Source organism: Ochotona princeps, chromosome 4, assembly GCF_030435755.1.
Source record: "Ochotona princeps isolate mOchPri1 chromosome 4, mOchPri1.hap1, whole genome shotgun sequence".
In the NCBI taxonomy this organism is placed as follows: Eukaryota; Metazoa; Chordata; class Mammalia; order Lagomorpha; family Ochotonidae; genus Ochotona; species Ochotona princeps.
In genome coordinates, this window is record NC_080835.1 from 44,142,197 (window position 1) to 44,166,960 (window position 24,764).

Consider the following 24,764-nt stretch of genomic DNA (forward strand, 5'->3'; position numbering starts at 1 on the left):
AGACTCTTTGACATGGAAGATATGGAAGGGGCAGAACTTGGGGAAATCAAGGGTCCTTTTTCCCACCCTCCTCTGCTTTACAAAGTTTCATAGAACCCTACGAACTCTCTGCTCAGCCCAACTCAAGGATAAGGAAAAGATCCTCCCCTGCTTCCTGAGCACCTACTGCTTTCTAAGAATATGGAGACAAAGACCCATTACAGACTTCACAGCCTTCCCAAAGTGGACCACTTATTGATACAAGAAACAAACCTGAGGACGTAGAAACTTAAACCTGAGGACGTAGGTCACTTAATTTGAACAACAGGATTTGATAGGCATATGCAAGTATCAATACAATCCTCATCGGGAAGGAGAAAACAAAACTCCAAACCCTCTGGCCTTATTAGCAAGAAAGGTACCCTTACCAGTAGGTAGCAGGAACCGTAGGGGAAGCAGGTGGGTGTCAGGCTGTCCCCTCCTAGAGAGCCCAGGGACCAGACCTGGTGGAGGTAATGAGCCGAAGCCTGTAGGGCACACAGTGCCTCTGCTTAGGCGGGAAGCTGTCACTGGGCAGTGACAGATTTAAATAGCAGAGCAGCAGTTCAGGCAGCCCTGGTCTGACAAAAACTGCAAAGCAGCTGGAGGCTGCAGCCCCCCCACTGGGTGTGTCTGCTCTGCTGAGCCTGCTGGCAGGGCCCAGGATGCAGGGCAGTGTCTCTGCACCAGCTGAGACCCAGGCAGGCCCAACTCTGGGCAATGCCTCAACCAGCCCAGCTGAGCCCATGCGCTCCATCCAACTGGGCCTGCACATGCCATGTGCTCTCCTCCACACATATCTGAGTGACCCAGGAGACTCCTAGCCTGTGTCTGTTGATGCTAATGACCAGGTTCCTGGAGGAAGATGCCTGTGTACAGGCTCAGGACTCAGTTCTTCCAACTGCCGCCTACCCTGAGCCAAATGTCCTGCTGTATACTCCTCGTTTCTCAAGGCATTCCAAAGATACTGGATGCACCCCTACAGCAAATTGAGGTACCCTCAGAAATCATCAGCCATTGCAGCTGCAGTCTTGGTTAGGAAACAATATGGTACTGGTCTCCATGAACTGGGAGTTTAGGTGTGCCGCCAACAGTCTAAAGCACAATCCACGCTCAGGGTAGGCTTTACTAACCCTCTTTTACAAAGAGAGCACCAAAGCTTAGAGACCCCAAAAGATTCAGCCAGAGGTGGTGGCGCCTGATGCCTTTCTCACTGAAATGAATGTATTTCTACTTTCTAATTCCAACCAGAGATGACAATCATCTTAACTTAGCATAGAGGGAGGGCTGACACAATTACACTGGTCTAAATGCAAGAGAAAGTCACTTTGATAGAAAAGTTTAGAAGCCAGGCTTGACCGCAGCACACATTTTCAGTGTACTTGCTGAAGAGCCAGCATATGTAATGAAATGACCCGCACACAGCCCTTGTCATTGTCTCTCATGGTAGACGGGAAAAACGGGAAACACAAGAGCTTTCTCTGCCGCTCTTCTCAGCCAGGCTACTACAGCCAGCAGAACAGTCACCACTCTATGCTACAGAGATTTACACTTTCCTTCTTAAAAATCCAAGAAGAAAATCAGTGTTCCAAGATCCTCAGCTCTCAAAAGTCTGAAACAGATATTAATCTGTCCTTCATTGACACCAGCACCACCACAAACAACAACAAAAATGTAGTTTTACTCAATTATCATTTCAGATGGCTTTGAAATTCCTGATGTGATAGCAACCAAGTCTCAAAACTTCCCTAGGAAAGACACAGAAGTCATCCCTTGATCAGAAATGTCACAACAGTGATTGGCCAACACAGAGATGATGGCACCACACTCCTCCTCTCCTTTAGCTGGAACAATTCACTGAGCAAGACAATCCTAAGGGAAGAAGCCACAGACTGAAGCTGCTGCTGGGTCCTGGTTCAGGTCCCTCCACCTCCAGTGACATGCAGGTATCAGATGCCATTGCCCTGCAGAGAGGTCAGCATGGGGATCCTGGACCCAGGGTGCTTTTGTTTTCTTTGTCTTGTAGCTGGCCACTGACTCTTTACAAACTGGCCAGAGGCAGGCATTCATCTTAGCAGAAAAGATACTTGGGCCCCATATCAGTTATTCTTTCCACTGCTGGAGACCTGCTTGAAGTCCTCCGCTCCTGGCTGTGGCCTTGTCTAGTCTTGGCTGTTCTGAGTATCTCGGAAGTAAATCAGTGGAAAAGAGCATGCTTGATCTCCCTTTCTCCAAGTTAAAAAATATATAAAATCCAAACACCATACCCCTCAACTGCTTAATAGCACCCATGTGCCTCCCCCTTGAGGACATCCCACTCCTGTCTGAGGTATAAGGTCTAAGGAGCTGCACTGTGACCTTGCTGTGGTCCTCTCCACTCCCTTTGCCCCTTGATGACCCCAGCTAACACTGGCCCACAGTGTTCCACAGACACATTGCCCACTCCAGGGCTTTGGCACCTGTGGTGCCCTCTACTTAGAATATGCCTAACTCCTCACCTCTTCCAGCTGCTAACCTCCAGCTACTACCTCCCTAAGTGCTTACACTGTGTTCTTTTCCTCTTTACCACTTTGTCATCTAATATTTATCTTCCTTATCACCCACTATCTTCACGAGAATGCACAGTCCATGATTTAGGAACTCTTCTTTATCCCTCACTGCTACATATACAGTGCCTAGAGTGACACCTGACACACACGTGTAACAAATATCGGCTGAATAAAAGCAACACTGAGACTCATTATGCCATCCTCCAGAAGTGAGCACAACCTGGTCAGTCCTTATTCACCAGGGCTGCCATAAAAAATTACAACTGGCACAGGAGATAGGCTCAGGATAGGCTCCCTTATCTGCTGACTTGCTTTTTGAAGTTTATCACAGTCCAAACATATTAAATGGAAAATCCAGAAACAGAAAGTCTGTAAGCTTTAAATCACGCACTCCGCTGAGTAGTATGGCGAAGTCACACCATCCCACTGTATCCTGGACACAAGTATCCTTTACCTAGTGTATCTGTGCTATAAAGACTACCTACCTGCTAGTCACTCAGCAGCTGTCTCGGTCATTTGACACCACTGTATCCTAGTGCTTGGGTTCAAGTACTCCTTACATGGCAGCCCAATAATGCACCACAAAGTCCATGTCCTTTACATCACTTCATCTCATCATACAGGCCATTTGCCTTTATCACCAGAAGGGTGAATACAATCGGTAAGATATTTTGAGAGGAGAGTGACCATACTACATGACATATTTTTATCTTTTTGCTTAAGAGAGAACATTATTTCCCATCCACTGATTCATTTTCCAAATGCTTCTTTAAAAAAAAGAAATTATTTATTTTTATTGGAAAGGCAGATATACAGAAAGAGGAGAGACAGAGAGGAAGATCTTCTCTGTCCACTGATTCACTCCCCAAGTGACCACAATGGCCAGAGCTGAGCCAATCCGAAGCCAGGAGCCACGAGCTTTGTCCAGGTCCCCCATATGGGTGACAGGGTCCCAAGGCTTTGGGTCATCCTCAACTGCTTTCCCAGACCACAGGCATGAAGCTGGATGGGAAACGGTCCACTGGTGCCCCATATGGGCTCCCAGCGCATGCAAGGCGAAGACTTTAGCTGCTAGGCTATCGCGCCCGGCTCTCCAAATGCTTCTAATGGCTACAATTGGACCCTGGAGCCAGGAACTCAGAACATTAGAGGCAGGAACCCAATTATTAGAGCCACCATTCTAGGGCATGTACTAGCAGGAAGCTGAAGCCAGCAGCCAATGCCAGGAACTAATCCCGGTACTCCAACGTGAAAGGCAGGCATCATAACTGCTAGGTTCAATGGCTGAGTCTAAATTGCTCTATTTTACTATATAATTCTTGTTGCTAATCTCCAACTGTGCCTAATTTATAAATTAAGCTTTATTATAGACATCCACACAAAAGAAGAAACAGAACATGTAGGGTTCAGTACTATTTGTAGTTTCAAGCATCCACTTGGGACCTTAGGAGAGCACACTTGGCAGACTGGGAAACTACTGTACTAAAAATTATTCTTGATCTGCAATTCATGGTTAACTGAACATTTTTTAACTAAATCTGGCAACCCCACAGCTTACTTCAGTAATAGTTCATTTGAGGGCGACAGAAAACCAGGTGACCTCCTCAAACTTTTGGCCCAAGGATCCCTGTTAGCCTTAGAAAGGCAGTCAGGCAGGTGCAGGCTGAGGAAGCTGCCAGGCAGGACCCTTATCTATAGCTGCTCCACTTCAGAAGTTTCTTCTTGTCTAGAACTCCACGCAACCCAGCTGCTCAGGTCCTCTGTCACCCTCCACTGTGACTGCCAAAGCCACAAACATGGAGAAAAGAGTGACCACATCCCTGTGTGGGGCTGAGTTTTTGAGCTCTATGGAAAGGCACGTGCTCTCTGGGTAGTATGCAGCTCTTCATGGTGCCTGTGATGCCAGCAGGCCAGTGATGCCACAGCCAACAGAAGGCAAGCAGTTGCTGAGAACAAAAGGACAGCAACGATGCCACAGCCTTGCGTTGGCCAAGGATTCCAGCAGTCACAGAATGTGAGAGCTACGTTCTCCAGGGCTCTTCCTCCAGTGACCAAACCTCACAAAACCAGTAAGTCCCATCAGTCATGGTGAATCTCCTAAAGCCAGGTGAAACCTGGACCTGGAGGCTGAGGGAGAAGAAGGGACATCTGAGGTGGGGTCAAAACTGTGCTGAAATTGAGGCTAGAGGTAGCAAGACATCCTGTTGACAGCCTCAGCTTCAAACTGCCCTTCTGCTGTCTTTATCAATGTTGCTCTATTGGTTCTCCAGAGTGTCCGAGTCTGAATGTTAAAGTTCCACAGTCCTGCTAGCCACAGGCGAAAACACCAAATGTCCTCCGTGCCCTGGAGCACAGGACCAGCACACCAGGAGGCAACAGCCGCACAGGAGCAGCTGTGACCAAGCTGGGCCAGCTCGCCCCCAGAACTGGAACCAGGCAAAGGGCAAAGTCTGGGCAGCAGCTTCCACTGTGAAAACCGAGGAGGCTGTGCTGATCTCTCCAGACCCCGCCAGCTCTGAATTCTAAGAGAGCAGCTGCAAAACGGTTCATTCTCCCCTCCCAGCCCAGCCCCCACTGAGCACATGCAGGTCCACACGTCTACCCACACGTCTCCCGCCAGCCCCAGGCACAGGCCACCAGGAGCCCCGGTCCTGCTCAGAAACATGCTCACATTAGGGAGTCAAATGACTGGAAGTCCGGCTTTGATCTATTGTAGAGAGGGCAGGCCCTGCTCCTCCTGACAGGTCACACTTCCATCTCTGGGTTTTCTCCACACAAGAGGGCAAGCTGGAGCTGATTTCCATGGCAGGCTGATTCTTGAAGAGCTCCACCCAGCCACCGACATGCCTGACAAGGCCAGGTACTGAGGGAAGCCTGTCACCTTTGCTCATGGCATGTGAGAGTTCACCTGCTCCAGCCTTGAGGGTCACAGTGAATGGGGTGGCGTGAATCTTACTACCACCAAAAGGAGCTAAGGGAAGGCTCCAAGGGTACTACACTACACCTCCGGACTGGGTCAGATGAGGCCCAATGAGCTCCTGAAGTCTGCCCTGCTTACACACAGCCCAGAAAGCCACACAGTGGAACAAGCCAATACAGTCAGCGACTACTGGAACTTACCAGAAAACCATATACTCCCCATCAACGCACTACCAGGACACTGACTTAACACTCAGACACACTTCAGGATGGCAGGGACACAGAAGTCCAGGCTCAGCTGCTCCTACACTTGTAGGTTTGCACCAGACGTGTGGAAGCTCCCTAACATGCTCACACTAAGCTGGAGCCCAAGACAATGGCACTTAACGCTTCAACCCCTGTGTTTCCACACTGTGGTACATCTCTGACAACCAAGTGATCTAGTGATTAGGCAAAGAGCAAAGTGTCCTTGCTGTCAGAGACATGGCAGAAGTTTCTGAATCCCAGCCCTCCCACTCAGCAGCCACGTGACCAGCAGTGTCCATGTGTACTCTAAACCTCTGAGAAGATATTCACTTTGCTTTTTCCAAAACAGAAATGGGAAATTTACTCCACAGTATACCCTTGGAGAGAACAATGTGCAGCATGTTCACAAAGGAGTGCATGTTAGCAGAGCACCTTCCAGCCTAAGTTGACACATGCTTCCTAAGTTCTACAAGAGGAACTCTTGGTCCTCAGCATGGAACTCTTCTTGTATCCATGCAAAGCTCTCACAGGCACTGACTCTCCTACTACAGGTTGGGTTCTGGCTGTGCCTTCTCAAGGGACCCCCAATGTTAAGGTCCAAAATCATCCTGCAAAGAAATTCACCTTGGACTGACTGTGGGAAGCAGAGTTTCCCCTAGACACCGCCTTCAAAGAAACATAGCATGAGAACTAAATCCCTGGGTCTTTATCATGCTTGCTATGACATAAAAATAAAACACACACACACACACACACACACACACACACACACACACACACCAGCTTCTGTGACCCTGCCCTTTATCACATGAATGGTCAGATGATTCTTTTGCCAAAGAACATCTGGTTTGGTGACTGCTGGATCCAAAGTTGAACCACATTGTAACACCTAGATTTGCTAAGTGGTTCTGGAGCATCTACCTTATGCCAGGTTTTCGCATCACATCACACCAGTAACCTTCACTATGAGTTCTCCAAAATCAACATCCAGGTCCAAGAATGAGTCACCTCCTCTGTCACATGTCACCTGAGTTAACTGTAGTGTTCATCTACTTTATCCACATTCTCCTCTCATTCCATATTTCCCACTGGAAAAAAAAGCTGACACCTGAAAGAAGACTTTTTACAAAGGTAGCTAACATTTACTGGCCATTTTCAATGGGCCAGGCATGATGGTAAGCATATGCAAATATAAATCAGCCTGACTGAGAGGTAATTCATGCATTACATAACTCAAGCATATAACTCAAATTTGTAAGTATCACCACAACCTGTTTTAGAACATATCCATTATTGCATATCCTTTAGCAATCATTCTTCAAAACTTCCAGTCTTCAATAGTCACTAATCTACTCCTGACCCTATAGATTGGCCTATTTGGGGAATTTTGTGGAGATGGATCACTTAATCCATGTTTTTTCGTGATGTCATCTTTGAGTAAACTGTGTCCATGAGTGCTCCATATTGAACACACATTAGCATTTCATTCTTATTTATTGCTAAATAATATTCCATCCTATGGATGTACCACATTTTATTTATCCACTCCTGAGTTGATGGGAATTTGAATTGTTTCCATGTTTTAGGGTGTTTTGAATATTCGTGTACAAGTTTCTATATAGATATCTGCTCTGATTCCTCATTACATACCTAAGTGTAGAACTGAAGTCTTGGAGTAATTCCATGTTGAACCTTTTGAAGAACTGCCAGACTATTTTCCACAGCTGTAACCATTTCATATTCCCACCAGCAACATTATGAGGGAGTTGCCATCTCCCCTTGCCAACACTCATTACTGTATATCTTCTTTATTATAACCAGCCTAGAAGATTCAAAGTGGTATCTCATTGTAGTTTTAACTTCTATTTCCCTGATGACCAATAATGTTGAACGCCTGCATGTGTTTCTGACTGTGTATTTCTCTGAAGAAACATCTACTTTTTAACTGGATTATTTTCCTTTTTTAATCAGGGTAGTAAACGTTTTTAATATAGTCCAGACACAAGTTGCTTATCCAATTTGTGATCTGAAAAATCTTGCCTTCTGGTCCCTGAGTGCCTTTTAATTTTCTTGGTGGTATCCTTTGAAGCACAGAAGTTTGCAAGGGTAGTGAAGCACCAATTTATCTGTTTTTATTTATTTTTATCACTTATATTTAAGACTTTGTTTAAACCATGATCACATAGATTCACTATTATCTTCCACAGCTTTGCAGTTTTGCCTTTTACATTTATATCTGCAATCATTTTTGTTAATTAAAGGATATGATGTGAGGGCAGAGTTCAACTTTATGCTGTGCATAGGGCTATCCAGTAGCCTCGGTACCAAGACTGAAAAAATCAATCAAGCATAAACTTAAGACTGTCCATTTCAGACACACATGTCTATCTTATACTAGGATGACACTGTCCTGATTCTGACTACAGTTTTGTAGGAACTACTAAGATCAAAAGTGTAAATCCCCCAACTTTCTTGTTCTTTGTCAAGATGACTCTAGCTGCTCTGGGTCCCTCGAATGCTCACATCTGTTTTAGAATGAACTTGTCAAATAAATCAACTGGAACTATGATAGGAATCAACGTTGCATCTGTGGACAACTTGGGGCTGCTGCCATCTTAACCATGTAAAGTCTTCCAATCCAACAACAACAACAACAACAACAACAACAAAAATGCTTTTCAACTTAGTTATACGTCACTTTCAACAATTTGTTTTAAGCTTTAGGGATAAAATTTCTATTCTCTCCTAAATTTATTCCTTAATATCTTGTTTCTTTTCATGTTATTCTAAACAGAACTGCTTTTAAAACTTTATTTTCAGATTGTTCATTGTTAAAATACAACCAATTTCCAGATAAACTTCCCTTGTATCTTGAAGCCTACTGAACCTGTTTAGGAGATTCCCACCATTTTGTGGGTTTGATTCTTAGCTATATGCTTGATTAAACAGAGTGTGCCATCATTCCAATTCAGGTACCTTTCAATTCATTTTATTAGCCAGTTGATCCAACTAGGATACTTCCAGGATGCTGATTAGGAATGAACACAGACATCCTTGTCTTGTTCTTGGTATCAGGTGGAAAGCACATTGGCTTCTACTCCAAGTAGAATGGCAGCTGTGAGTTCTGCACAGATGCCCTCTGCCAGGTGAGAAGGACCCTTCTAGTCTCTACTTTGCTGCATACTTTTAATATGAAGAGGTATTTTTATCAAATGTTTTCTCTGCAACCATTGAGATGTTAAAATGGTTTTGTTTTTATTTGATGGGGAGTTTATTACATTAATTGATTTTCTGATGCTAAGCCAACCTTGCACAACTGTGATAAATACTGCTTGGTTATGGTCCAAAATCTTTTTTCTGTGTTCCTGGATTTGGCTTGTTAGTATTTTGTTGAGAACTTCTGCATCTACTTTCCAAAGAGCCATGGGTTTACAGCTTTTTTTTTCCCCCTTGTGATATCTTTGTTTGGTACTGTTACCAGGATAACATTGCTCCCAAAGACTTGGTTTGTTAAGTATTGTTCATTCTTTTTTAATCCTCACAGCATACTAGTGACATGGACACCAACATTAGATGAGAGGAGGAAATCGAGGTCCTGGAATAATAAACCCATGATGGCACAGCCAATAAAGTGGCAGAGTCAAGGCTTAAATGCAGACAACTCTCACTCCCGACTATGTCCCTTACCAGCAGGATGAACTTCCTACGAGTTAACCAGACTTTGTTCAAGGCCACAGTGAAAACTTACTCAGCTCATTTCTCCACTTACGTAAATCATTTAAGTAAATCAGTGGAAAAAAGTAATTTTTTCAGACAATGACAATGAAACCTAAGCAAGAACACTTGACGTGGTGAAACAGCCACTAGTTAGGATGTCTGAATCTCAAATTGGAATGCCCAGCTTCAATACCAGTCTCTGACTTTTGATTCAAGCATCCTGCTAATGAGGACCTTGTGAGGCAGCCGCAAGAGAGTAAGAAGTTGAGTTCCTGTCATCCATGTAGGAGACATGAACTCAGCTTCCAGCTCTGCTCCAACCTCAACCATCGGTGGGTACTTGGAGAGTGAAGCACTGGATGCAAGTTAGTGAGCAAGCTCTATCACATAATAGAGACATGATTATGAAACAAAATAAAGTTTGAAAGTAAGAAATTAAACCCAAGATCAACATACAAAAAGAAATTGTACACATGTACATATTTCATTTTAAAAATATCTCAAGTAAGCTTCCAAACATGTCATATGAGGTATGTAATAGAAATATTCTTGGATTATGTTGTAATATCTGGTAAAAAAGCTATCCTTATTCATACCCTGGGCATAGAGAACATGGCTATAAGGGTCTGCTGGTTCTTCCCTAAGGTTTGTATTACCATGAGATTCCTCAAGATAAGCCAGTCTAAGGGAAAACATCCTGGATTCTATGGTTATGAAATTTGAAACTACTGTCTTCATTATTTCTTAAAAATGTTGTAAACACAAGAATGTAAGAATGTGGGACAAATAACCTCCTTGAAGGAAAGGATGAACTGACACCAGCAACAGCTTCTGCTCATCCAAACATCTCTTGCAGGTCTAACATGTGCCAGGTACTATGCTTACGGCTGCAGATATGGAGCTGCCAAAGCAATGGTACCTGCCCTGGAAGCGCTCTCTGGGGAGTGGAGAAAGGGACACACACAATGAAAGTCTATTCTTACTACAGGCAGAAAACAAAAGAGATATCTGACAAGCACCTCAACCATTAAATAATGTGCTACAGAAAGAATACTGGTTTTCTGAAAAGATCTTGAAGGACCAGTAGGAGTATACCAAGCAGAACACTGGACACAGAGTGTCACAGACCCCCTTTCACAATGGTCACCTTACACTGTAAGACCTGTGAATTCAGGCACAAGCTCCAGTACAGAACTCAGCGACCACAGGGAGCAGTGCTAATGAGTTCAGGCTCTGGAGCCAAATGAACTGGGTTCCTGTCCTGCCTCCAGCAGATTACCACTGGGACTCCATCAACCCTCTCTGGGATGTACTTTCTTCAACTGTAACACAATAATAGTAACAGCAGCCATTCATAAGAGTTGTGATGAGGTTTAAATAGATCATCGTAGCACATTGAGGACCATTTCAGACATGTTGTAAGCATGAGTTAAAAGTCACTACTGCTGCTTTGTACCCTGTCCCAATACCTGCCCTGGTTAATCTGGGTGGACTCAACAACACTGGTACCTCTCCAAAGGCCCCTGTCATGCTAAATGTGTCCAATGAATGGGACAAGTCCCTTCTCCCAAGAACTGCAAGCGGTTGCTGTTGTAAGGACACATGGGGACTGACAGAATGCTTCCTAGTACACGGGTTACTACAATCCAAGTAAGCTAAATAGCATCTTTCATAATCAGGATCATACCGCCAGCATGTGTTGTGTGTTGCCATGAGACAGAGAATACAAGAGCACATCTTAGCACAGAGATTGCAGTAACAGTTGAATAAACACGCAATCCGATACCTCACATCTGGCATGTCATCACCTCCACTACCTGATTCTCAGTCAAATACACTTAACTCTGTGACTACTTTATGGGTACAAACGTCTTTATCAGGACATTAACGTACACCAAACCTCTCTCAATAAAAGCCATCATAAACAGCAATCTCTTCCAGGTTGTCACGGAAGCCACTGAGTTTGCAACAGAGCCATTCATCTAAGAGACAGTTGCCAAAGCCCATCTCAACACAATATCAAGCAAGTCACAGAGCTCAGAGACAGTGCCAGGGTAAGGGATTGGGACCTCTGTAAATGGCTGAGAAAGCTCAGCTTCTTAACTTATGCTAAATATTACCCGGGTTCTATGCTGTTAATTACACTTTCCCCAGAGCATTCTCTTGCTAGGTAGCCTACAGGTTCCTCTGGCTTCTGCAAAAGGAACAATGTTCTCTGGTCATTCTCATTTAACGACTGATTTTACTGTCTGTGAAGAGAAAGAAGCAAGCTGGAAAGCTTCACAAAACAAATCCTTAAATAAAGTGCATGTCCCAGACAGTAAATTTCATGGTCACAGTCACTGTCCAGACTACATTCTGAAAGCCTAAGAGGGAGAGAGGAGAACACTGGAAGAGGAAGAGGTATTACAGCACTGGTTTCCATGCGGGCTTTAGAACAACTTTGCTGTTACAGCTACTCTGGACTTGAAGCATCTGAGGATGGAGAAGGTGGGCAGATACAACCAACAGCAAGGTGAGCACAGCAGGAAATATCAACTGTGTGGCAACCAAAATGAGGTATGTAGCTGAGCATGTCCCCAGAGCATCTTCACATACTAAACCCACCCACTTTAACCAAAAGGAGAACAGCTATGGAGAGCAAAATAGTCATCCAAGCACCATAGTTCCCAAGTTCTCAGAAATAAAGCATGTCCACTGTCACATGAAAATGTGGATCCTGTGTACCATGTTTGTGGTCCAAGCATATGGAAGGGGAAGGAAGGACAGATAGATGGGAATGCCTTCCCCCTTCTCCCACCACCACTTCACAATAACACACGTTGTTACTATAATCACATGCCCATTAGTGTGCACAGCTGACTGACAGACCAAGTGGCCAGGGCACCTGTTGAACTCTGAGACCAATGTCCTAGAGCCTTTAATAAGAACGCCCTGTTCTGCCTGCCAGGGCCCAGCAGGACCTCTCTCTGACCACCTGTCTCCCCAAGCTGAATACCCCAGCCACCCACATAGGGAAGGAAGAACCGCTGTCCAGAAGCCACCCTCAACTAAGCCTTTGGTGACTGTTGTGCCCCAGTAGACTCAGGCAGTGTGGTTTGCTTCCCAATTCCTGCACTTCCCAGTGTCCTTTAACAATGACTCTTTACCCATAACAAAAAGGGAAAATAAACTTGCTATAATATTCATTTTCCCTCTGATTCCAAAAGTAACATGTTCACTATTTTAAAAATCCAATTATTACAGAAACCTATAATAGAAATGAAGTGAGTCTCCAATAACCCTACCTCCCAGTAGCAACCACTATTAACATGCTGTAAATTCCTCCAGGTTTTTCCGGTGATCCTACCCACACAATGCATTTATACATTCAAGTTTAGCGAGCTGAGTGTACTCTAAAACAGCATCTTAGAAACCAAGAGAACATTACCATCATAACAATAATGTACAAGGGAGGGGCACTCCCAGCCTTTACTATCAATGGAATGGGATATAAATAAATTGTTACAATAATAGAGACATGTTCTCCAGTGAAATGGAAAGCCATGGCTACAGAGGAGCAAAGAACTGGGACAAAGAAGGAAGGTAGATGGAGGAAGTCCACAGCAAAGCCTAGGCTGTGCTAACACCAAAGTCACTCGCCTCCTTCCTTACTTTGAGGCTGCCCAGCGCCACGGCAGTGGGCTTGAAGAGCCTCTGCCCAGACACAGGCTCCCATTGGGACTTCCCATCACTGCTGACTCCACTCCACAGACATCTGCTGTGGACTCCCTCTCTTTGACAGAAACCCCGAGAAAAGAAGGTTCATTTCGATCACTTCCTTAACCAAAAGAAAACTTCATTTGCTGGATGGTTCCAAAATCCATTTTCTTACCTTTCCAGTAGGCCTTGAATAGGCCTGACCTCCCCAAAGCCTTAGATTTACAATCCAGTTGAAAGCACTTTTTTTTTCATTTTAAGATTTTTTTATTATTATTATTTTTGATTCATTGATTACATTGTATTATGTGATACAGTTTCGTTGGAACTGGGAATCACCCCACCCCCCCGCCCTCCCCCCAAGTGGAATATTCCACCTTGTTGCATATCCACTGATCAAGTACAGTTGAGATTTCTTCTTTGCAAGCATAAACTAAACATAGAGTCCAACATCTTATAGTCCAGTCTAGTTCCTCAGCTTCCTGGGGAGACCCTGTCCGGTCCGAGGGCAGAACCATCAGATTATCAACCCGATCAATTAAAAAAATATGGAACGCTTCACGAATTTGCGTGTCATCCTTGCGCAGGGGCCATGCTAATCTTCTCTGTATCATTCCAATTTTAGTATATGTGCTGCCGAAGCGAGCACCAGTTGGAAGCACTTTTAATCCACACTGCCAACAGGTAGGGAGAAATACGGTGATTTGCTTGCTCCCTTGTGCTACAGATGGCAAAGTGCACTGAGCTTCTGTGGTGGACCCATAAGCACAGTTTGGGACCACTCCAAGAGTTTGAGAGGAGGAAAATAGGAAATGTGAGAATTTTTCTTTGACCCCACTATTCCTCCTACCTCACCATTCTGCCTTCTGCTTTTTCCCAGTCCATACCACTCTCTTATATTTCCACTGGGTTTGTCCTCAAATGCTTTCAACACCTGGGTTACTTTGGTGCCTTATTTACAAAATTCATACTCTGCCACTGGGAACCTCAGCCTCCCAGTAATTAACCAACCCACTGCTGATAAGACTCACAATGCTTTACTTCCTCATCTCCAAAGGCTTTGGCTCACATTCACATCATTTGACTGCATTCATGGCCACACCTCCACTGGTAGCCACACCTCGAAACTCCCTGCCTGGAATCACTCCATCTCTAATCACAATCACTGCCTCCTCCATGAATGAGCACAGGCCCCTGCCCTGCCTCCTCTCCTACACTCCATATGGCCCAAGTACAGCATGTCCATATGCTTCTCAGCCCTGCAGCGTCCTTGGTACCTTTCCTGTTCTACACTTACACAACTATTCCCTGCCTAGCTCTCAAGCCCTAACATGGGCAAAATATGGAAAACCTGGCACTCTGGTGAAGAAAAAGAAATCATATGAAGACATAAAGCTAAAAACACCAAAGAAACAAACAAAAACACTACAGAACAAAACATTCAGAAGAATCTGTAGAACCTAGGGCTAGACACCGAGTTCTTAGACTTGACACCAAAAGCAATACACTGAACCTTATCAAAGTTTAAACTTGAAATCTGGTAAAACTTTTTACCCACATCAAGTGGACCAAAAGATAAACCAAAATACAATCCTTAGAGACCAAACAAGCAAAGCATATGAACGGTCTCTGAATTATGTGTAAAATCACATGTGGATCTACAATTAGGTCAATAAAAATGGCAATTACAAAAAATGATAATAAAGTAGCCAGTGCTCTTCAACTTGTCCTGGGCCTTCAGTGCTCTTAAAGTCTGCTCTTCCATGTCCATCCAGGGACATTCCCCTACAACATCTGTACAAAATCTGCTCTGATTTTCAAAGGCACATAACCCACCTCAGCCCACGTGGACTTAATCTTCAACTGCAGAAAGCGATCACCAGGCCCCCTCCTGACCCATCTGCCATACATCAAAGACGGCCCACTGCCTTTAAAGTCTTATCTGTTTGCTCCTACAAATATAGCTTCAACTCACAAATTCTTCTCTGTGCCTAATCCAATGGCCAAGTCTCTCTCATGTCCTGAAACAATGGGCCCTTAACTTCCTAAGTCCTTCAAGACACCACGTCTCAGACCACACTTGGCCAAACTTCTCCTCAAGACCAAGTTCAGGGAATAACACTGCTTCTGGGTAGACAGAGCACAGACTGAAGGCAAATAGTCAGAACACCCTGCACCTAACCCTTGTAATGCCCACTTCCAATGCCAGTGCCACTCTCTGCTCATCTGTTTCTTGTGCCAAGCTGAAAGGTGTGGTCCAGTGCCCAGTGGATCTCAAAACTGGCTGATAACCAGGTGACCCAAGGAGCTATCAAAAAACACACATGCCCATGTGGTCAGCACTTGTTTTCTCCTTTTCTTCCAAGCTCCCAGAGAGTTTCCACTGATGGTGGTCAGGGCTGGAAGCCACTGACATGTCTCACATTTTCTGAAAGGCATCTGCTTGCTCTCTCAATGCAACAGACATTCTATGCTACACCCATGCCAGTTATGGCCTTGGTACCCTGGGAGCCTTATTACCTGGGCTCACAACTGTAGGGATCACATCTCTGGTGGCAGCTGACAAGCCACCTCGGCATCTCCCACCTGTTCCAGCTCTAGGCATAAATTTCCAGCTACCTTATAGCTGGATGGGCATCTGGCACTGAGGTACGTGACAGAACTCAGTTCCTCACCACTCTCCACTCTACCAACCTGCTGCTTCCACCTCCACTCCCACCTGGTCGATCGAGCCCCATCACTCAAAGGTGGAACCCTGAAATACAACCCCTCCCTCTCTTTCACAAGGCACATCCACTCAGCAAGTTTTGTCCGTTGCTTGTCTGAAGCTCCTCCCACCCATGGGTCACCAGCACCCCAGAGCATGCCTCACACTCACCCATGGAACTACAGCAATAGCCATCTAACTTGGTCTCGTGCCTGCAGTGCCGGACTAGAAAACAGTCATTTCACCTCCCACAAAGCTTATGATGAGCACCAGATGCCTGGTGTGGCACCTGGTCCCTGCAAGCCCTGTCAGGCTCACAGGCCACCCCTCCCTGGGACAAGAACTCAGTCCTTGGCCCACCACAGCTGTGCCCTCTCAGGCCTCCAGGCCTTTTCCATGTCATTCGCCTCAGTCCAGATGCCTTTCCTTTTTCTTCCTCCCTACAGGAGCAAAACCGAGATGGGCTCCAAAAACTGTCTACAGTTGCCTCCAACAATCCTAATAACTATGTGAAAATATGAGTTTTTTTTAGGAGAGAATTTACAACCTTCTACAGATTTCCAAAGGGATCTACATGCATAAAACAGCTTTATTAAACAAATAGTGCTTCAGGAGTCTTTAGTACAAACTCAAAGTACAACTCAGGTCTGTCTCTATGACTCTTTCACTCTCAAACACACACACAAGCATTCCCCTCTTATGGAGGATCACACTTGGTGCCCCTCCACCTCTAAGCTGAGTGGGCTCTAGGACAGACTGTTCTTACAGTCAACTGACATAGTCAACGGCACACCATGGCCTAGTTGCAAATGTCAACGCCACAACTCATTTACTCTGAGACATTCAGCAAACAACTTGAACTTCTAAGGCCTCAGCTTCCTCAACTACAAAATGGGGATCATTACATTGTGCTGCAGTGATGAATAAACAAAATCACACAACACTCTAAAGCAACAAGAAATTGCCAGGCTCCAATAGGCCAACTGCTTCATTCCTGCTGCAGTTGTTGTTCACGCTCACAGACAAAGCTCAGGGCAAGACCTCAATGGAGACTGATGATCCCAGGGCTCACCCACTGCCACAACAACACTGTGAGATGGCCCGACTTGGGGCCACGGCCACACCACCCCAGGTGTGCCCAATCTCATCTGACCCAGGAAGTTAAGCAGGGTCAGGCATGGTGAGCACTCCAGTGAGAGAAAGAATAACACGTAAATAACATTCTTCTCCTTTTCTCTCCCTTATGACCAATTCTTGAGCCATCTGTAAGGAGCTATTTTTTTGGCCTAGATTACACAAGGGTTTGCACCTTGCATACAAACCTTTGCCAGAGCCCTCTCCCACCCCAGTCAACTTCCCCATCAAAACACTGCTTACGCTGGCTCTACTACTCACCTAGATATCAAACTATTTCAAAATCTCCCATTACTCATCCTTTCTGAACATTCCAGAATTAACAGCTTCTCTACTATGATCCCTATTTTGAGCAGTAAGCTCCTTCCATCTCCTTAATCAATAGGTGCCTACACAGAGGTTTTTCTTTCTAAACCTGAGACCACAAAACCTGATACTTTTCCTTTTTCTCCAGCATTAGCCAGTTCCTCCAACAGTAGAGGCCCAAAGGATCACAGGCTTCATCAGCCGACTTTATCTGTCCCAACCAATTAATTCATCTCCTGTGTGCAGTCAACCAACAGTACTGACACCTTGTTTCTCAGGCCCTCAAATGGAGCCTGCCTGGCGCAGACCAGGACAGCCCTGTCTTTAGAGAGCTTCCAGCCTGGCCCAAGGGCCTGTCATTTTGTGTTTCAGCTTTCTAACAACTGACTTGAAATGTAACACTCCAAATCACGCAAGTCAGAAACATAAAGGGAAATTAAATATGCCACGCAAGGTTCAGGTGGAAAACTGGGAGGCATAAGTTCAGTGCAGGCCCCATGGATCCCCTTCCAAGACCTGGAAAGCATAGAGGGCTTGGAGTCCACAGCCATTCCCACTCCAGGGCCTCTGGAAGTTCCACAGACAAGCAGCATCAGCACCAACCTCACAGACATGGAAGAGCAACCTTGTGCTTCTCTGACTTGCTCTCAGGATCGGGGGATCAGATGGGTCTGCCTGCCCCCACTGTGTGTGTGTGTGTTTGTGAGCACTCTCATTCTGAGGTCCCCTCGTCAGTGCTGTCACCAGCTCGTTCAAACAGCTTACAATCCTTTCTTCTTGTGTCTCATGCCCCCGTGAAGCCAGTAAAGGGCCAAGCCCAAGTCCTGCATCCCACTGGCTGTCAGGGCACACAGGTCGTCAAGTGGGAAGGACTGGCCCAGAAACGCCTTTCTCCTCACATTGTGGGGCTCTCCAGGGGCTCAGCAGTAAGCCCCAACACTCCAAGGACCCTCCCTGGTGCTATCCTAAACAATCCCTGAACACACTTGCTCACAAAAGCAGAAAAGTCACTGCCCAGGCTGCTTGCAGAACCCTAGGGCATCAAAACCTTTCAGGCATCTTCCTGGCCACCAGCAGGGCAGGCCTTGTGATCTGGGACCCTCCCCACAGCGTTATTTGAGATGATGTCTTCCTGCCAGCAGCAGGCCAAGTGTCTTACACACTGGTGGCCAAGAACAGGCTTCAAAAGACTAAGTGGAAGGTGACCATCTTCAAAGGGATCCCAGTCTTCCCAGAAAGCTTTGGCTCACTGCCCTGACCTCAGGTCAATTTCCTACAAATGAACTAATGACAGCTCCTTGAGGGCAGGAATTGTGTCTGTCTGTTTCACAGCTGTTTCTGACAACCCCCAAGACACCTGACGCCCATACCAATTTCTTGCATTACTGTATAGTGGCCTCTACCAAGAAAGGACAAAAGCAGAGTGAAGAGGCCAGGTTTTAGAGTTAGACAGACCTGGATTTGAAACTCTAATATCTCTTAGGCCATGCAGACCAACCACTGCAAGCTACCTCTAAGGTTCTGTTAACTCATCTATAAAACAGGATCATAACACTAACCTTGCAGGCATTGCCAGACACTCAATGGAAATTACATGAAAAGTATTCAGCTGAGTACACAGCGGAGGACACTTTAGTTTTCAGTTCAGAAACAGTGACAGATCTCACCATATGCCTGATGTTGTAGGTAAGGTAGGAGGGGTCTCAGAATACAAACAAGTACATTTAATTCTAACCATCTCTCAAAATAAAATTTAACTCCCCGGCCCGGCGGCGTGGCCTAGCGGCTAAAGTCCTCGCCTTGAAAGCCCCGGGATCCCATATGGGATCCCATACGGTCCTAATCCTGGCAGCTCCACTTCCCTTCCAGCTCCCTGCTTGTGGCCTGGAAAAGCAGTCGAGGACGGCCCAATGCATTGGGACCCTGCACCTGCGTGGGAGACCCGGAAGAGGTTCCAGGTTCCCGGCATGGGATCAGCATGCATCGGCCCGTTGCGGCTCACTTGGGGAGTGAATCATCGGACGGAAGATCTTCCTCTCTGTCTCTCCTCCTCTCTGTATAGCTGACTGTAATAAAATAAATAAATCTTTTAAAAAAAAAATTTAACTCCCTTTTGGACCTGAGGAACCTGAGGCAAAGAGAAGGACTGCAAGATACCCAAAGTCTAATATGAAGAAGTGATAGGCTTACATTGGCTACCAAGTCCAAACTGTTCAGTGCCACGATTCTCTGCCTCTACAGCCCGTGTTAGGCTTACATTGGCTACCAAGTTCAAACTGTTCAGTGCCACGATTCTGCCTCTACAGCCCGTGTTAGGCTTACATTGGCTACCAAGTCCAAACTGTTCAGTGCCACGATTCTCTGCCTCTACAGCCCGTGTTAGGCTTACATTAGCTACCAAGTCCAAACTGTTCAGTGCCACGATTCTCTGCCTCTACAGCCCGTGTTAGGCTTACATTAGCTACCAAGTCCAAACTGTTCAGTGCCACGATTCTCTGCCTCTACAGCCCGTGTCCTCGACCTGCTTGGATTACTGGGGTTATCCAACCACTTCACATGACTGGAGTCTTCAGTCGCAAAAGGAAATACACCCACGTTGTCCCACATTCACTGCTTCTGCTTTGTCTTAAATGATCACCTGGTCCTTTGAAATCCAAGCTTTTACACAACCTTGTTGGCTAAGAAATTCTCTCTCATCTTTGTCTTCCTGCTATCTCCTCCGCTAAGATCCACCAGAAAGAGACAGCTAAGAAAAACAAGAAACTGTGCATTTATGTGTGTTTATATATACTTGTATATACAAAGGAAAATGTTTCAAAGGATATACTTTAACTTGTTCACAGTGATAACCTCTGGGGAATGGGATTAGAGGGAAGGGGATTTATGTGGCTGTCTGTATACTGGGTGGGATATTGTGCTTTTATTTCTGTATTTGAATTTTTAATAAATATGTATTATTTAAAATTAAAAAAAAAAAGAAAAGAAAAACAAGAAACCAAAAGACAGACATAAGGAGAGAGAGCCTGTCCAATCGAGCAAGCATGCTTGCTATTAGGAATAAGGTCAAAGGAAGTCCCACCCTCTTCTAATTGTCCACAAGAACTGCTGATACACAGAAGAGGCACCCAAGGCAAAAACAATCTAAGCACAGGGAGACCAACTTACATAAAGGTTCAGCTCCCCTGCAGACCAAGGCTGCAGAAAGACAGACTTAAGCCATCCTCAATGGCGAAACCTCACTGTACAGAGAGCTTTCCATTTTCCTCTTCTTTAAGGCTGTATCTGCTCTACTGCCAACTATGAAGGATATTTCATTACCAAAATAAATCACTTGACCTTGCTTCTCCAATGCATAAGGATCAGTGGCATCCCAAAGCACTTGACAAATGCTCAGAAATATCAGAATAAGTTCCTCAAGTCAGAAACACTTGGCATTTCATTAAAAGACATAAAATTATTTTGATTTTACTACGTAGAATCCAAAATATTTTCAATGTTTTCACTTTCAAAACCCTTAGAGAAAAACTAGGGTCTTAAGACCTTAAGAAACCTTGATTCCTGGTCTGCTTTGTGTCCTGATTTATGAGTGGTAAGATGGGGAGTAGCCCAGAAGCCAGGAACAGTAGCTCTGGCCCCACACTGCTCACATGACTCAATCCCCCAGCGGCTGGGGCCTCCCAAATCAACCTTGTCTCATCCCCAAAGTCATCGGCAGGTCAGAGGCAGCGTTTGGGCATGTTCGGCAGTTGCTCTGAAGGATCTGGTCTGCAGTAGCTCTGCAGCCCTAACAAAACCACATTTCCCTTCCAAGGAGCTCCTTCGTGCTGACCAAGCACTGAGGCTGAATGTTTTCTCCCCAAAGCAGCTTCCTGGAGGTGGAGACTACCGCTAGCTTTGGCGCCAGTGCAGCCAATGCAACCCAGTCAGAATACATACAATTCTGCAGGCTGTTTACCCCACCTGCTGCAAAAACATACAACCATTTAGACCACTCTCCCAAAAAAGTGCTAATCTCATTGTTGCCTGGTCAAAACAACCACTCCACTTTAAACCAGTTTGGCCGCCAACATAGTGGGTAAGGGTTCTGTTGATTTAAAGAAAAAAGAATCAACAGATTAAGAACCTGAGGACGAAGGACCCCTACAGCCCAGCACATCTGTCAGTAACTGAACAGGATTTCACCAAGTCACAAGTCACAAAACCAACAGCATTGGAAAATGGATCATCATCTACCTTCCCAACATGTTTAACAGAGAAGACATCAAGATCACCAACACACTGTTCAAGTCTACTGCTGGGAGGCTCAAACCCAACACTACTCACCGCTCTTCTTCCTAAACTGTTGCTGTTTCCAAACTCAATTACGGTCATGAGCTCCTACACAATGATTTACATAAAAACATTTCTCAGGACTGAGGTGCAGGCAAATTAGTTAAACCTACTGCGGACACGATGGAAAAAGTAAAGCCTCAATAGAAAACAAAACAACACCCACTGGAGTTGTTACAACTTAACCTTGGCTTTGAGTTAATTATATGACCAAACCTGAAACCCTCACCGTAAGGGGGAGGGCCCTTCACAGGCTTCCTTGTGAGAAGGGGAGCACTGTCATCAATCCCACCCTGGGTTCCAACTACACCATTATTTTAGATGAGAGTCACTGCTGGGTAAACAAGTGCAAGTTGCATAAGGTCATGGCCCAAAGCACCTTTCCCAACAGCTCATAAAATCGTCTTCAAAGAAAGCGCCAAGATTAAAGTACTGTTCTCGGTGTTAAACAGAGGGGAGAGTTGCCTTTTCAGGAATAAAGATGGGGCCCTGGGAGCAAACAGGAGGGCTGAGAAAGGAGCCCAGAAAACCTAGTGCCCGCATTTCTCCTACCCACAGATACTAAGATGGTGCACCCTGCACCTAGTCTATAGACATGAAGCTGCTGCTCTGGCTACAAAAGCTATCATGCAAGAGAATAACAAATGCCAAGGCTTTAGGTCCTTTCTCTGCTCTCTCCCTCTCCCCTGTATGTGACAGGCTCAGAGAATCCAGTGCTCCAGGAAGCACAATTTTCCTTGTTTCCACTACATCCTCCCAGTTGGCGAGGGAGAAGGCAGGGTGGGGGCACAGCTGGTAGCAGCTGCACCACCATCTGCTTTCTCCTCAGCAGTGTGTGCTGGTTTGAGCTCTGCTTCCTACGGCTCCTGACAAGGGAAACACATGTTAAAGGTACAATACCCTATTACGGAAAAGATCACAAATTATTTAGAAATGAATCTCTCCCATAATAAGTTAACAATCCCATGTAGGTGGTTGAGCCGGTTCTCTCTGACCTCAAGTTGTTCGCATCTCTTTAGACTTCGTGACAGTGCAAACTCTGTCAACTGAAGGTGACCAATCAGACAAGCAGAATGTACAAGCAACCACTTGCTATCTGCTCCAACAAAGGTAAGCAAGAAAATACATGTTTACTGCTGGAAACCCTCAGAAAGGAGGCGGAATGCCCACGTCCAACAAGCAAACCTCAGACAAGCACATGGGGGCTCACTGACACGTGGGGGGCGCATCCTGAGCCTCAGATACCTACTCTCGCCTTCTTGGGTACTCTTGCAGTCTCCTTCAGAACACACTATAAGGCGGCCCCTTGTAGAAGGGGAACCTGGCTGGAACAGCACTGAGATTAATGCCTCTTCTGGCTATTCAACTACAAACTGGTATCTCAGGAGTCACCCATGTGTTTTATGTGCCTGGACTGCACAGGAATGGTGATTGTGTTAGCTTTACTTTTTCATCAACTGCTGAGTTGAGGAGGGCTGTGACACTGTGACTAAAGCCACCAGCTGTGATGCCAGCATCCCATATGAATGCCAATTTGAGTTCCAGCTGCTCTACTTTGATCCAGGTCTCTGCTGATGTACGTGACAAAACAGTGGAAGATGGCAAAAGAGCGTGGGCCCCTGCACCCATGCAGCAAACTTGCAAGAAGTCCTGGCTTCACTCTGGCAGAGCCCCAATGGTTGCTATCATTTAGGGGGTGAACTAGTAAATGGAAGATCTGTCCCTCTTTCTCTGTAACTCTTTCAAATAAATTTAGAAAAGAAAAATGCTGGCTTCTGGAAAAATTAGATTTCAATAGTATCCAGACAATTGACTTGTCCAGGGTGGAAGCAGAGCAGGGGAAATCAAGAAATCTGGTGGTTGCCTTTCCCACTTGACATTTGTAGGCTGGGCCTGTGTTCCCAAGAATGCATATCCACAATTCATTGTCTGCACTGGCCCCCACAAGTACACACACTCCCCCAAGCATCCATGGGAGTACCACCTAGGTTGTCCACCCATACCACAAACAGCTGGCCTCAGGAGCCAGCTCTCACCTATTCGGCACAGCACAGCAAGTGGGGGTGTTTCCCAGTGGCGTGGGAGGCCACTTACCATACATTTTGCCTTCGTCAGATAAGATGATTTTCCTCCTGCCACACGGCGGATAGATGGCCAGGGCTTCCTGAAAGCTCTGCTCAATGTCGGGGCTCCATACACCCTCAGCGTCATTGTCAATGGGCTTATCTGCAGAGTCACTCATCCTCTCCATGTTCTCGGCAGGGCTCTCGCTGCCGCTCCAGCTGCTGGGCTCAATCTTGGCGGTTGTATTTTCCAAGCCGAAGCCTGGAGCTTTTTCAAGAAAATAAACCTAGTAGAGACATCAGAAAAGACTGTAAGGACAGGAAGATCACAAACAGAAGGTCTTCAACAAGTGCATAATAAATGAGTATTACTGGGGTCAAGGGGAGATACATGTGGATTTCAAAGTTGCTTTGCTTCCTAAGGAATTTCAATTCTGTTTCTTCACAAGCTTTCTAAAGGGTCCTCATGTTGCTCTGTTGCTACTTCTGTTGCAGGTTCTTCCATGACCAGCTTTGCTTATAGTGTAACTCTGGGTGAGAATGAGGAATGTTGAGATCTTCTGTCTCACGGGAGACAGCAGGACCAGGCAGTTGCAGGAAAAACCTTATTAGAGCTGAACATCTTCATCCATGCAGAGTGCTCACTCCGAGTTGCAAGTCTGCTGTGATTCATACAAAAACCATTTACCTGGGGCCTGCTATCCACCCGGGGCACTTTGTTTAGTGATAATGAAATATCCATGGCAGAACCAGTTGCTTATAAAAAAATAAAGTAGAATAAAAGATGTCTGCCTCATTGCAGCAAGTGGTATCCTAGCTTTGAAATGTCAAGCCATCTAGTATGAAATCACCACGATGATTGCAGGATCAAGGATCAAGGAAGGAGGGAGCAAGATCATTTGGTTACCACCATTACTCATTCTACTAAGGCAGCTGCAAGCACATCTAGTCTGTACCCAGAGCATTTGTCTTCGGGGCTTTCACCCTGTACAATCAGGTCACTTTGCCACTCTCAGCTTTGAGGTTGCAACCTTGAAGCAGGGACCCAGTCACCAGCTCCTGCCTCCCTGCAACCAC

The 24,764-nt window shown here is 45.6% G+C and overlaps 1 protein-coding gene and 1 non-coding gene across 10 annotated transcripts in view; both read right to left on the reverse strand.

Moving 5' to 3' along the window:
• The window catches only part of TEAD1 (TEA domain transcription factor 1), a 255,049-nt gene that overhangs the window by 145,788 nt on the left and 84,497 nt on the right, over positions 1-24,764 (reverse strand). For all 9 annotated transcript variants that reach the window (XM_058663362.1, XM_058663363.1, XM_058663364.1 and 6 more), the window contains exon 2: positions 23,719-23,974. In XM_058663362.1, the coding sequence (XP_058519345.1) occupies positions 23,719-23,875 (157 nt within the window). In that variant the 5' untranslated portion in view covers positions 23,876-23,974. The remainder of the gene's footprint in view (positions 1-23,718; positions 23,975-24,764) is intronic.
• On the reverse strand, positions 13,691-13,797 carry LOC118759545 (U6 spliceosomal RNA). Its single transcript, XR_004996248.2, has one exon. It is a non-coding gene; the product is annotated as a U6 spliceosomal RNA (small nuclear RNA).